This window comes from Rosa chinensis, chromosome 4, assembly GCF_002994745.2.
Source record: "Rosa chinensis cultivar Old Blush chromosome 4, RchiOBHm-V2, whole genome shotgun sequence".
NCBI classification, from domain to species: domain Eukaryota; kingdom Viridiplantae; phylum Streptophyta; class Magnoliopsida; order Rosales; family Rosaceae; genus Rosa; species Rosa chinensis.
The window spans coordinates 59,995,267-60,008,593 of record NC_037091.1 but is presented as its reverse complement, the minus strand read 5'-3'; the positions used below and the strand labels follow the sequence as shown (position 1 = coordinate 60,008,593).

The 13,327-nt window shown below is 37.6% G+C and overlaps 1 protein-coding gene across 1 annotated transcript; it reads right to left on the bottom strand.

Annotated features, from left to right (window-relative positions):
- Positions 1-10,020: 10,020 nt before the first annotated feature.
- Positions 10,021-12,310, bottom strand: LOC112197664 (S-adenosylmethionine decarboxylase proenzyme). Its single transcript, XM_024338426.2, has 3 exons — positions 12,130-12,310; positions 11,660-11,809; positions 10,021-11,553 (listed from the first exon to the last, which is right to left on the bottom strand). The coding sequence occupies exon 3, from the start codon at positions 11,347-11,349 to the stop codon at positions 10,270-10,272; it is 1,080 nt and encodes a 359-aa protein (XP_024194194.1). The 5' UTR covers positions 11,350-11,553; positions 11,660-11,809; positions 12,130-12,310; the 3' UTR covers positions 10,021-10,269.
- Positions 12,311-13,327: the final 1,017 nt, after the last annotated feature.

The window sequence follows — 13,327 nt, the reverse complement described above, 5'->3', positions numbered from 1 at the left end:
AATAATAATGTAGGATGATTCATAACTATAAAGATTAAGAGCGTCTATCTTAACGGCAAACTCCGAATTCAATAAATTTTTGGTGTTGATTTAGCCAGAAAAAAGAAAGTGCTAATACATTCGATCACTCTGTCTCCTGAATCAAGAGATAGTCCATGAAATAAACTATGAAAAGCAGCAACTTTTAAAAGCAAAAGCTGGTATCTTTTTCTTTACCTCTTGCTTTGTTAGAAACGACAGGTAAATTAGTAGGTCCCCGTTATCTGCTGAAGTAGTATTGTCCGTGTGACGAAGCCCTTCGATTTGGTGTTCTATATTGCTTGAGAGTATTGAATTTTTTTATTCAAACTCTTAAGATTTTAAGGGCTTCATTTGGTTTACTGAATTGAAGGCTTGGGAAATAAAATGTATTCCTTTGTTATGTTTGGTATGCATAAGGAAATGAACAATTTTCCTTTGAGAATGAAAAATATGGGGGAAAGTGAATTCTCTCATCCTCTAAATGATTCATTTTCCCTCTCACTTTCCCAGCATTAAATGTGCATTAATTATATGATAAAAATACATTTATTTTTATTTTATTTTATTATTATTATTTTTTTGAATAATACATTTATATCCTTGTTAAAAATTGTTATTGACAATTTTATTTGAAAAGTTTATGATTTGTGTTTTAATATATGAGGATATAAATGAATAAAATTTATAATTTAGTTTCCTTTCCTTACACAAAACAAACACTAAAATGGAAACAAAGATATGTTTTTCCGTTGTTTTCCCCATGTTTCCAAACAGCGAAAAGGAAAGCTAGTAGGAAATTTGTTTTCCTTTCCTATAAGATTTCCTAAGGAATTGATTTCTTTTCCGCAAACCAAACGAGGTCTAAGAGCATCTTTAGTAGACTCTATTTTTGCTACTTAGCTATTTTAGAGAGCATGTTTAGCTTTTTATATATTTTAGCTGCTGTACCAGACTCCTAAGTGGCTCTCTATTATAACTTCTAGCTATCTCGCTCCTAAATATAGAGAGCGAGATAAGGCTTTCTATAATTTAAAACATTCATATTAAGTTATTTTATATAACATAAAAATATATTTAAACTATTTAATCTTTATTTAAAAAATAATATAAATTTAAAACTAGCTAGAATAGAGAGCACATGCAAACGTATTTCTAAAATGGCTAGCTAAAATGACTTTTTAGCTACTTTAGATAAAATTTAACTAAAAAATAGCTAGCTTTGCTAAATATGCTCGAAGAGTAGTTGAATTAGCTTATTATGTGAGATACACCGAAAACAATTATTAATTTAAGGGAAAATGATCATTTACTCGATTTTAGGCTAAAAATTGCCCACTTGCTCCACCAACTGTTTTTTAACCTCATTTACCCAAAACACTCTAAGAGATTATCCCTTAATTTAACGGCTTCGGACTCCAAAATTTTAATTCTCGAAGCATCATAGAATTCTTGAGCTTAAGAGTAAACAGTGATTTACGTGTGCCTTAACTGCATCAAAGAGAAAATCATGGGGTCACGAACTCACGATGCTACTACAGAAGAAAATATGATACAAACAGTAATGATATATCTGGTACATAGATGCACGTGCAATCTGGTCCTACAGTGCCGCTGACTTGATTGATGTTCAAACGTTCCTTTGGACCAAAAGGAATTGCTTTGTTGCTTTCATGATGATCAATCTGAAGATGCTATAGTAAAGTTGATCAGGTGGTTATCATTCAAAGCAGTTAAATTCGAGGGTATTTGTTTCCCTATCAATCTCACATTCATAGGGAGAAAACTTATGCGTGGCAGCGTGGTAGCGCAACGGGCCAACGGCTTTTGCACAGCTCAATCGATGATCTTTCTTTGTTCTATAATACGGGGGTTTTTCAGGCATCAACGTCAAAATTTTACTTATCAAAACAACTACTGAAGCTTATTTCATCGAAAGATCGAGTCAAATTCAAGTTATTGATAACTAGTTAACTACTTAGCTCTTTATGGATTGACACACTTGTTTAAATGCAATCAATCAGCCACTTACAGTCCCCTTCGCATATATTTAGGAAAAGCATATTCAATCCAGTTCTATGCACAAAACTGGGTTTCGATCATGAAGGCTGAACTGTTTATAGGAGATGATCATGGCTCAAATTTCTCTAATGTTTAAAGAAAAAAATGCATGTAATTCTCAATCATGAATCCAATTGTTCTTGTCAAGTAGGATTCCAAGCACCGACTGTAGTTTGTGGCCCCTTCATGTCGTCTACTCACAGTCACTCTAATCTCCCTCGTGATTGGAACATGCAGACGACCACACCGTGCCCTTGTGCAGCTAATCGTAAGTCCTCGATCTCAAACCAAGCTTCAGTGACTATGGAGGATTGGAGGAAGCCGAGGCATATATACATCGTCCTTGAAACAGCAACCAGAACCAGGAAGCAAGCAAGCAATTAATTTGATCGATCACTTGCTGCCGAACCCTTAATGGACAAAGATATTCTATCTGCAACTCTGTCGGTCCTGTCCATTGTCATCTTGCTCCATAACCACTCCATTTTTTTCTTCCCTGCATGCCCTTGATTATTACTTAGCGGAATCTTTGTCCAATTTGTAATTTTGTAATCAAGGAAATTTCAAAAGGCAGTCAAACAAGTGGTTAAAGTGAAGTTGACCGTAAACCCTAATCAAGACATATATGCACTATGTTGTAAAAGAAGCCAAAAATGAGTAGGAAATTATTGTTCTTTTGTACCACTTGAATTGGTTTGAGAGAGTTTATTGGCCACTGTTCTGAGCAAATTGTACCACCCCACATTCATCATTTTGTTTTGGTTCTATTTCTGTTAAGAGTAGCCAAACCATACCTTCTGCCTCTTTTCATTTTCTGAACATGTACCACCCAGTCCCACACCCACTATCGTTTGTACCTAATTAATACAGAGGACTCGGTGCGTGATATTTATATATCGATCAGTCTATTTTGTTCCAGTTCCACCATGTACTATGATTCCCTCATAGGGTATAGGGCTGTTTCTTCATCATTCATGCGTGTACGTATGAAATGCACCTTCAGTGAATCAATGCATATATGCCCTGCCTTGCATAGTTCAAATTTCAAAAGAACATGAAGCTTCTTCATGTTGGAGAGCATAACGGGTAATTTGCACTCATAATACATTAATATATACTGAGGGAATAGGGCTGTTTCTTCATCATACATGCGTGTACGTATGAAATGCACCTTCAGTGAATCAATGCATATATGCCCTGCCTTGCATAGTTCAAATTTCAAAAGAACATGAAGCTTCTTCATGTTGGAGAGCATAACGGGTAATTTGCACTCATAATACATTAATATATACTGTTGGAAAGTAGAATATTGGAAAACCTAAGCCATACATAATACCATATAAGATCTTAAATTTTTCGCTTATTATCAAGCCGCAAAATAATATCAAGATTTCTATATGAGCATAATACTCGATCTCAAAAAGTCTCGAGCCTGACTTACATGCCACGTACAAAATGGGAGATTAATGTAGAGCCCTTGATCAATATGTTATTGAAGTTCATTTTGAGTTAATTAAAAAAGGATGTTAGTACTACTGATAAATCAAGGAAATTGTTGTCCATTGTTGAAGATTAAAGGCTGCTCAGAGGAAGTTGATTGTCAATTTAATTGTAATTTATAATGAGTCGACCCACTTTCTGTGAATGGCCTACATAGAACAAATTCGATCAGTTTCAAATGGTGCCATGCATATATCAAAAGCTTAGGATACCTCACATGCATGCAACTCTCTTTTCTTTCCTTTTGTAGTGCACACATGACGATCCAACTAACCAAATAAAATTCTCCTCCCACGTACATTCCTTGTAACACCCAAAAAAGGTGGAAATTAGAAGAAAAACAAAATAAATGTCAAAGTGCCTCTCGTTCTCACTCGTTCAAATCAAGATGCTAACAAACCATAAATAGTTGGTCCTCTATACACATTTTTTTTTCCAGTGCGGCGATCGAATTAGAATCTTTGCCTCTTAAGATGAACAATGCAAAGTTAAGACGTCGTTTGTTTCACAGATTTTAAGCTCGGAAAAGAGAAAATGCTTATTTTCTTGTGTTTGGTAAGTGCAAAATTAGAAAAGTGGTTCCTCTTGCAAGGGAAAATAGGAAGGAAAATGAATCCTTCCATTCTCCCAATGAACCATTTTCCTATCTCATTTTCTAGCATTTATTACACTTGTCTAATATTTTATTTTATTACACTATTTGTATTGCTAAAATAATTCTATAAAAAAATAAATGCCAATTTTCTTCAATTATATTATTAGTTATTGATTTCATTACTTACTGTTTCCAAACACATTAATAAGAATTTTATTCTTCTTTCTCAATGAAAATATAAAGGAACAACTTTCTTAAGAAATCCATTCCGTAAACTAAACAAGGCCTAAGAGTGTTTTGGCCATGAGAATTCAAGGTTGTCTGGTTCACACAACCCAAGGGTGCAAAGCTAGTGCGTAAAACCCGCTACTTTCTCTCCATAATTTTGATTTAACAGGCATTAGCTTAGAAGAAATATCACAAAGATGGAGGAGCATCTACAATAAAGACAAATGGCATTAGATAAAGTGGAAATTAGTCAATTAGACCACACTAAAAACAATCCCAACAAAGATTTCCCCCTCTAAGAAAATGTTAAACCAAAAGTAAATCATCTTTCTGTAAAGTTAAAGGGGGATAGCAACAACCTTACCTGGCCTCACAAGCCAAAAGCTTCAAAAGCACCATCATGAAATGACAGATTAAACAGTATATGGAGGCCCTCAACAGCCCAGAATTTCCAGAGAGACTGGTGACTTCTACAACCATTCCATACAGGCCAAGCCATCTATTTGTGCAATAGCTATCTTTGCTCATACAATAATTGAGGAAGACATTCTAACCATTTACTGACGTGCCTATAGTTTTTATTATTCTGAATTATTCTTCTCACTTTGGTCCCTCCTGTATCTCATTGCAATGTTTCAATTGCTTTTTGAGCAGACAGCTGGTCCTGATTAAAGCCTGTACAATTAGTAGCCCCAGAGATATCTCAAAGATTTCCGAAAGCCAAAACAGCTGAACTAGAGCTTTATATTTTATCCATGTATGGACATGACTAAAGCAGTTGATTGCTTTGCCTGGTTGGCTGCCCCCCTTCACCCTCTTTCAGGGGACTATAGAAGGATTAGAAGCAGGAAGATGCAATACAATTGCCAAATACAGCAGGACTTAGAATTGTACTCTCATGTATATGATTTATACTATTTATAGCTTTCATCCTAGAATATGTAGCAATGGGGATTGGGGACGTGAGTTACATGTTCCCAACCCTTTTGGTGGTTTAAGAAGAACTAACCAACGTGCTAAAGAATTAAAGAAATCAACAATACACTTTCACCTTATATGACATCTTTGCAGCCATGAAGAATGGTCTTGAGGACTGAAATTAGTTATAATTAGTGTCAAATCGTTATACTAAATGGAAAATCAAAAGCATACAACATATTTGGTCGGTACAATTGGACAAAATGAAGGATGAAACTTCTAAATTAATGATATCTTATTAGTAAAGTTATGATACCATGTTAGACAATCACTGAACCTCAAAATCTTAAACTATTATAAAATGTGATATTCCTTTTTTAAAAAAATCCAAGCAGAGTAAACTGTGGCATAACAAAGAATATTAACCATGTATATCCAATTAGACACCACCCCGATCTTGGGATGAAACAAAAACAAACCACAAAAAAATTTCATACTCCTAACCGGGAGCAAAGTAAATATGGCAACAACAATATAATTTACAGTTCCGCAGTTGCTAAGTTGTAGTGGTTCATCTGCATCTTTTGGTCATCACTGTTCTGCACCCTAGCAATAGGATAAAAAATTGATGAAGAATGTATGCACTTGAAGTAGTTTTATAACTAAGGAATATGAGGGGGAAGAATGGGGTTCTTCATTTCGATGTCCAGTATAATGGGCCTAGAGAAAATATGAACTTTCAACAGTCCCTTTCGTTTTCTAGGCTCCCAAATTTTGAAGACAGAGTCCCTAGTCAATGTCAAAAGTTGAGGCTGCCCAAGCCATTTCGTTGTAGTTTCACATAATCAATCGTGTAGATAGAACCATCCCGCTCTGTACTATTGTTGGTCAAAAGTTGGGCAGCATGATGTTCGTCAACGATAGTAGAGACCACACAAACTCGATGATATTCACAACCTCCTCTCAGATCAAATTGCAACCAAGCTCTATTTGACCGTCAATACCACACACAATTGAGTATAGAATATATCAAAATCATATGTGCCCAGAAAGCCTCAAACAATCAAATATCTGTTCCTGTAAGCTGCTTTAGTCCAAAAATTTCAACATCCATGCAGATACAACGGAGAAAAAGGCGTAGTTAAAAGTTCATGGTCAAGAAGTTCAAAGGGCAGGGAACCCTAGTAACCACATTCTGACCCATCCATATCCAATAAATAATTAACACACACCCTTACCCTTGAAGATAAACCCTTTTCCATGAACATAGATAAGCCACATAACCCATAAACATGAGTTCTATGATTCATGGGGGAGGATCCTCTCTCCTAAGCTAGTATTTTACCTAAGCTACCTAAGCTTGTAAGAAGATGAAGACACGTGTGCATCGTTAGATCTAAGGGTCTACCATAAATTTGGCTTTCATTCTGCTTGTAAAGTCCGGAAAACCCACTTTTCCTCTACTGTTGCCAATCTTCTCTTTCTGTTCTCTCTGGTGCTCAGTCTTCCAGTTCTTCATCCTTCATCCTCCACCCATTAAACAAGTCCTTTTGTTTCAATTTAAGAAAGCAACACCAACTCCATGGAAATTTAAATAAATCAAGAGCCACGGAAGGTGGTTTTGTTTCGTCTGGGATGATTGGGTTGATTGGGTCTGGGATTGTGATGAAGACGACGAGCGAAAAGAACAGCCAAATCGAAAGACAATGGGAAGTTAGCAGTTGAGACCTTCTAATGCAAGATCTCTCTATATTCTCTTCTCTTCTCAATCTTGTTATTTCACAAAGTTATAGAAGAAGAAAAACTCTCTGCATTGAACTAAGAAGAACAATTCAAACATCATCGATAGAAATTTTGGAGGAAAAATTCAATAAAATTCCTTGTCAGCAAGAAAGGCACCATCCCCCAACCCCATCAACCATTTTGATTCTTCCAAATAGAGATAGTACTGCTGCAAGGACAATTCCCTTATGAGAAACTAATTTTAGGGATCAACCTAAGACACCTATTTAATGGAATTTTTGTTTTAATTTCAGAAAATCAAACCTTCTTCCATACCAAATTACAGCAAAATCCACTTCAATTAATTGCTTGTTGTATATATTGGTGTTGATGACTGGTAAATTCATGGCGCACTTTGTACAACACAGAGGGCTGTATGAAGGAAAGGACGACCACAAGGAAGAAAGAAAACAAAATCAGTGAAGGAAACATGAGAGCATGAGAGGAAGAAAAAAAAAAACTACGATCGGCGCGTAATGTCCGATAGCTTTAGAACAACAAATTGGAAGCAATCAAATTTTGATGAAGCAAATCCTGATGGCTTTGGAAGAACAAATCGGAAGCCATAGTCGCAGATTTTGATAAAGCATTGAAAGAAATCAGATTTTGATAAAGCCATAATCGCTGATGGCTTAAGAAGAACAAATTGGAAGAGTCCTGTTAAGAGAGAATGAGAGGAGAACTGAAGAATTAAAAAGAATTGTTGGTTCTAGGCCGTTGGATCTGATATAGACACGTGTTGTTATCTGATCCAAACCTTAGGAAGCTCAGGACAATAAAGAGATTAGGAGAGGATTTGCGTCCATGATTCATAGGCAAGGATAGTAAAAAAGAACCAAGATTAACATAGCCATGAATGTATAATGTATTAGCTGAAGGGGTTTTTTACTTCAACAGTGTCTGAACTCTTCGAGGACTTTTGAAATGATATCTGAACTTTCAAAGTTATCAATGTGATACCTGAACTCATTTTTTCGTATCAACGTCGTACCTGCGGTCGATTTCCGTCACAGAACCGTTAACTATGACCACGTGCCCAGCACGTGAGGCACAAAATAAGGGTAAAAATGACATTTCCCACTTCCTTTAGTTCTTCACGAGGTTTTTTACTTCAACAGTGTCTGAACTCTTCGAGGACTTTTGAAATGATACCTGAACTTTCAAAGTTATCAATGTGACACCTGGACTCATTTTGTCGTATCAATGTCGTACCTGCGGTAGATTTTCGTCACAGAACCGTTAACTATGACCACGTGAGGCACTTAATGAGGTTAAAAGACTAATTTACCCTCAAAAGTATTGTTTTTTATTTTTTTTGCTTTCTTTCTTTCTTGTTTTTGTTTTTCGACGTCTTCTTCCCTCTTATTTGCCCTCTCCGATTGGAAGCCATGGCCGCAAATCAGATCTCACCTTCTCTCTCAACCACCCAACCCTTTCCAAGCACTACCTGACTACAACCACATTGAACTCAGCTAGATCGATATGGCTACCTTGCAAAAATTCAAGCTCCTCGCCACTCAATGCCCCGTCGTTGCATGAAGCCCCACGCGCAGCCCATCCGCCAGCCTCGTCATCCACCTCCGCCGCCATAAAACCCTCAGATTGTTCCTCACCCGCCCCAACCGCCGCCAATTACCTCGCCGGAGTACCTCGTCCGATGCTCCCACTAAGTACTGATATTACAGCCGCAAATAACCAAAGGCCGGTTCTTTTTGGACAAATATTAGAAGCTGGAATCAGTGAAATTATCATTGCCCCATTGTTTGATAAATCATATACAGATAGATATAGTTATACACAGACACGCAGTCGCGGAAAAATCAGTTTTGGGTTTTCTCCCATCATCACCATCCTTCGCCTTTTTGCCGCTGTTGAGAGAGAGAAAGAGAGAGATTCTCAGTCTCCTTCACTTTTGCATATTTTGATTCAATTACAAAGATACGGACTATTTTTGAAATTCATGAACTTATGCTGTGATGTTAGTTGCAGTGAGGAAGCCGAGTGCCACGACGACGTGGCCCGCCTCCGTCATATCTCCGGCAAGCTGCACAAGAAGGTCTGGATTGTCGCCGGCCATATTCTCTCTCTCTCTCTCTCTCTCTCTGAAATCTCAGGTAAATTCAAAGTCTTAGATCTGGAGACCAAGAGTCGTGAAACCGTTTACACAGCTCCAGCCTGCAATAAATTCAGAGAAGCAAAGTTGTGCTTGGAGAACTCCGACGAGATGGAGTCCCCGGCGGTGTCCGTCCATCAGAGAATTGGATTCAAGTTTTGCTTTGGGTTTTTCCTTTGGCTAGGAAATGTCATCATCCCATCTGATTGCATTTTGCAAATGAAAAAGGAAATATAAATGGAGAAGAAGAACTGAAGGTGTGACGGGACACGTGAAGAACTAAAGGAAGTGGGAAAGGTCATTTTTACCCTTATTTTGTCCTCACATGCTGGGCGCGTGGTCATAGTTAACGGTTCTGTGATGGAAATCGACCGCAAGTACGACGTTGATACGAAAAAATCAGTTCAGGTATCACATTGATAACTTTGAAAGTTCATGTATCATTTCAAAAGTCCTCGAAGAGTTCAGACACTGTTGAAGTATATACTTTTGAGGGTAAATTAGTTTTTTAACCTCATTAAGTGCCTCACGTGCTGGGCACGTGGTCATAGTTAATGGTTCTGTGATAGAAATTGATCGCAGGTACGGCGTTTATACAAAAAAATGAGTCAAGGTATCACATTGATAACTTTGAAAATTTATGTATCATTTCAAAAGCCCTCGAAGAGTTCAGACACTATTGAAGTAAAAAATCCTTAGCTAAAGATACAAAGATCTTCTTTTCGGTCTTGAATACAAAGGTCCATGGATGAGAAGATATGCCACATACCCATAAAACATGAGTTCTATGATTCATAGCCAAGGATAGTGAAACAGAACCAAGATTAACATAACCATGAATGTATTAACTGAAGATATCTTCTTTTCAGTCTTGAATACAAAGGTCCATTGATGAGAAGATAATACAACTCATCCAGAATAGAAAGACTTCAGCAAAAAGAACATATAACTGAAAACTTCTACACATACTACCATTACCAATATCAGATGATGCCTGACAGGTAATTATTTATACTGAAACAGCAAATGCCAACCAATTATAAGTAAAAGACTCTCAAGAGGATTCGTAGTCCTCATCTTCCTCTTTCCAGCAGCCTTTTAGAGTTGATCTTGGAGAACCACAGGCCTCAGTCTTGAGGAACCTGTAATGAACAATGAAACCACCCACTCCAAGCTCCTCGTGGCTGCTCTCTTCGCGACAGTATCCCTTCAAATCCAATGAACAAATTTGCTGGAGTGACTTGACTGCAACATCAGAATGCACAGCAATGGAGAACTCACTCGGTTTGAAACAAGCCAAAACCCTCTCAGTCAACTGGTTAAGATTCAACTCATTGAAGTCATATCCTGCAGATTCAAAACTAGCATAGCTAAAACCATCTTCTGGTGTAACATGAATGGTTGAAATTGCCGCTCCTTCAATGGCATTCATCGAATAACCACAGGGGTCAAACTCGAAATCACAAATATCAGAATCTGGTAAGATCCTTCGGATTCCAGAATCATTAGTCATTCCAGCTGCTGAGCTTGACTCAGATTTGTAGAAAACAGAAGCCTTTTGCTTGTCCAGACCAGTCATGCACATTTCTAGGGTGTATACAGGATCAACCAAGCTAACTGGTTCAGCTGAAGCAGAATACACATGCCATTTCTGAGGTCCGTCAGACCCACCCATCATATAAGCTCTGCTGCCTCCCCCAAGCTTCCCAAAGTAAGCGTCAAGAGTAGAAACTTCTTCGGAGAAGTTTCGGTGAGGGAATGATTGTGCTCCTGGGAAAATGAAGCTCCCACGAGTATACCTCACAGATCTCACGGTGAGATCAATGCTTTCAGCTAACTTCAGGATAGGTGGGATTGCTAGGAGCAACTTAGTCGTCCCACAAGTTTTGATGATGATCTTGTAGGAGTAAACAAAGAGGCTTGACTCCGAAAGAACATATGAGTCGACTTCATCGTTCGACAGTGAGGAGACAATAGTGCACTCAGCTTGTCCAAGAAACTCATCCAGCTGGGATTTGGACAGGGATCGAAGACCCCTTCCTTCAGGATCACGAAAGATACTTGGTTCAAAAAATGCAATTTCCAGCCTCTTTTCATATCCTTCAAATCCAATTGCAGAACCCGCCATCGACATTGTGGCTAAAAGGAATGACTATAGCTCCGCAAAGATCACAGATGCAAACAGAACACAGTTGAGAAGAGATTGTAGTCGCAAAGAGAGGAGAGGAAGATGCAGGTCAAAGCAAACATAAACAAAAACCAACTAAAGCTATCAAATGACCACGTCACACGCGGTCAGGTTGCCAATTGGGGGATATCAGGATGGCTTGCGAGCGCACTGCACAAAATGAAAGAGAAAAACACTTAGCATTTGTATGTACAATGATCCCATACAACAATTAACACAGCTTAAAAGGATTCACAGAATCAAAAACAAAACTTACGTTGGAGTACGCAGCAGATCTGAACTTCTTGATTCCACCGTTGGGTCGAACGTCTTCAATGCTGTATCCGAGAGGTGCTTCGTAGAATAAGGATTTACCACTGCTAGACTTTTTACCACCTTTAGACTCCATTAGAACATTCAGTCGTACCTGAGATCATACAGAATTATCAGAAACCGTGCACAAATTTCTAACACCCTGTAAAGCATTTTTAGATAAACAATACATACAACCTGAAAGACTCGATCTTTATGGTTCAGAATCAAATTTTAACCCCCTAATTTGAATCGTTGATTCAATCCAAAACCAGATTCAATCTTTCAACAAATTTTATTTATACGAAACAGTAAACTGAATCCGCCCCCCAAAATTCCATACTCAAATCCCTAACAAGATCAATATAACCCTAGTATACACGATTAAACAGATCATATCAAAAATTAACAATTTTAGGGGAAACAAGAACTCACTGGTATGAAATTTGGTTAAGACGGCCAGAAAACAACCTCCGGGAAAACTCCTGAAATTTGACGCCGAATCAAAGAGGGCTACTTTGGAGAAGAAGAAGAGGATTTTGAAAACCCTAGAGATTTGTTTTGATCGCAAAACAAGAGGAGGAGGCTGTGTTTAGGTTTTCGTTAAAAATGAGAGGAGAGCGAGGAGGCTTTATTTATAGAGGATCGATGCGCGGAAGGGTGGAGGGTGTGTTTTTCCAATTTTGCCCCTGATGGAGTGGAGACAACGGCCGAGGGTCTGCCACGTTCGTTGGTTCGGGGAAACAGCCGAGCCTGTTGTCCAGAAAAAACGTAGCTGGGCCTTTGAAACTGAATGAGAGGCCCTCATTCCTCCTCCCAGCATCTCTTTTTCCTAATTTTAAGTCTTTCCGTTAGAATTAATTCCCTTTTTTTCTTTTTTAGAATTATTAGAAAGGGTTTATAACTTGAAACTATTTTAAGTATTTTTAGAAATACGAAGAAACATTAAAACAATTCTTTAATTTTTTTTTTAACAATAATGAATCTTTAATTTAAAAATTAAATTAGAATTCTAAAATATTTTTGTCCATACTGATTTCGATTTCCATTTCGGTACCACAAATTTACCAAAAATTAAAAAAAAAAATTAAATATTGACTGAAATGTTAATAAAATATTAAATTATAGCCAAATATGAAATTATTAAAATTTGAATTTGATTGTCTAAAAGAAGAAAAGAAATTTGAATTATAGAATGTAATAATGGACAGAATCAGATTCGTTTTGGGAGGCTGGAGATTTAGATTTTGAAGTAGGGCAGACACTTTTTTTATGATAGGATTGGTTTTTGTGGTCAGTGTTGTCTTGAACTGCGGACCCCAAACATCCACATGTTCTGCCACGTGTGCTACCTGTGTGGCTGTAAATTTCTTTTTCTAGTATGCTCTCTAATTAATTAGTACTTTTGACTTGCCAACCACACGTTCCCCCTATTCTTGTCGAGCGCGTGTTGTTCAACCGCTTTCCCTATTTTGCTCCAATCATTACTCGAGGAAGCCCAAGCCAGGTAGGTTAAAAGTTCATCTTCGTGACTCAACGGTCACCACCAAGATGCGTTTTCTTTTGATCATCTTAGAGCTAAGTAGAATAATATTAGACAGCTCTTTATCACTAAGAAGAGCAAGTCCATCCG

Bases quoted from the DNA above. Each gene is read 5' to 3' on its own strand.
- LOC112197664 (XM_024338426.2), bottom strand. From the start codon at position 11,349: ATGTCGATGGCGGGTTCTGCAATTGGATTTGAAGGATATGAAAAGAGG.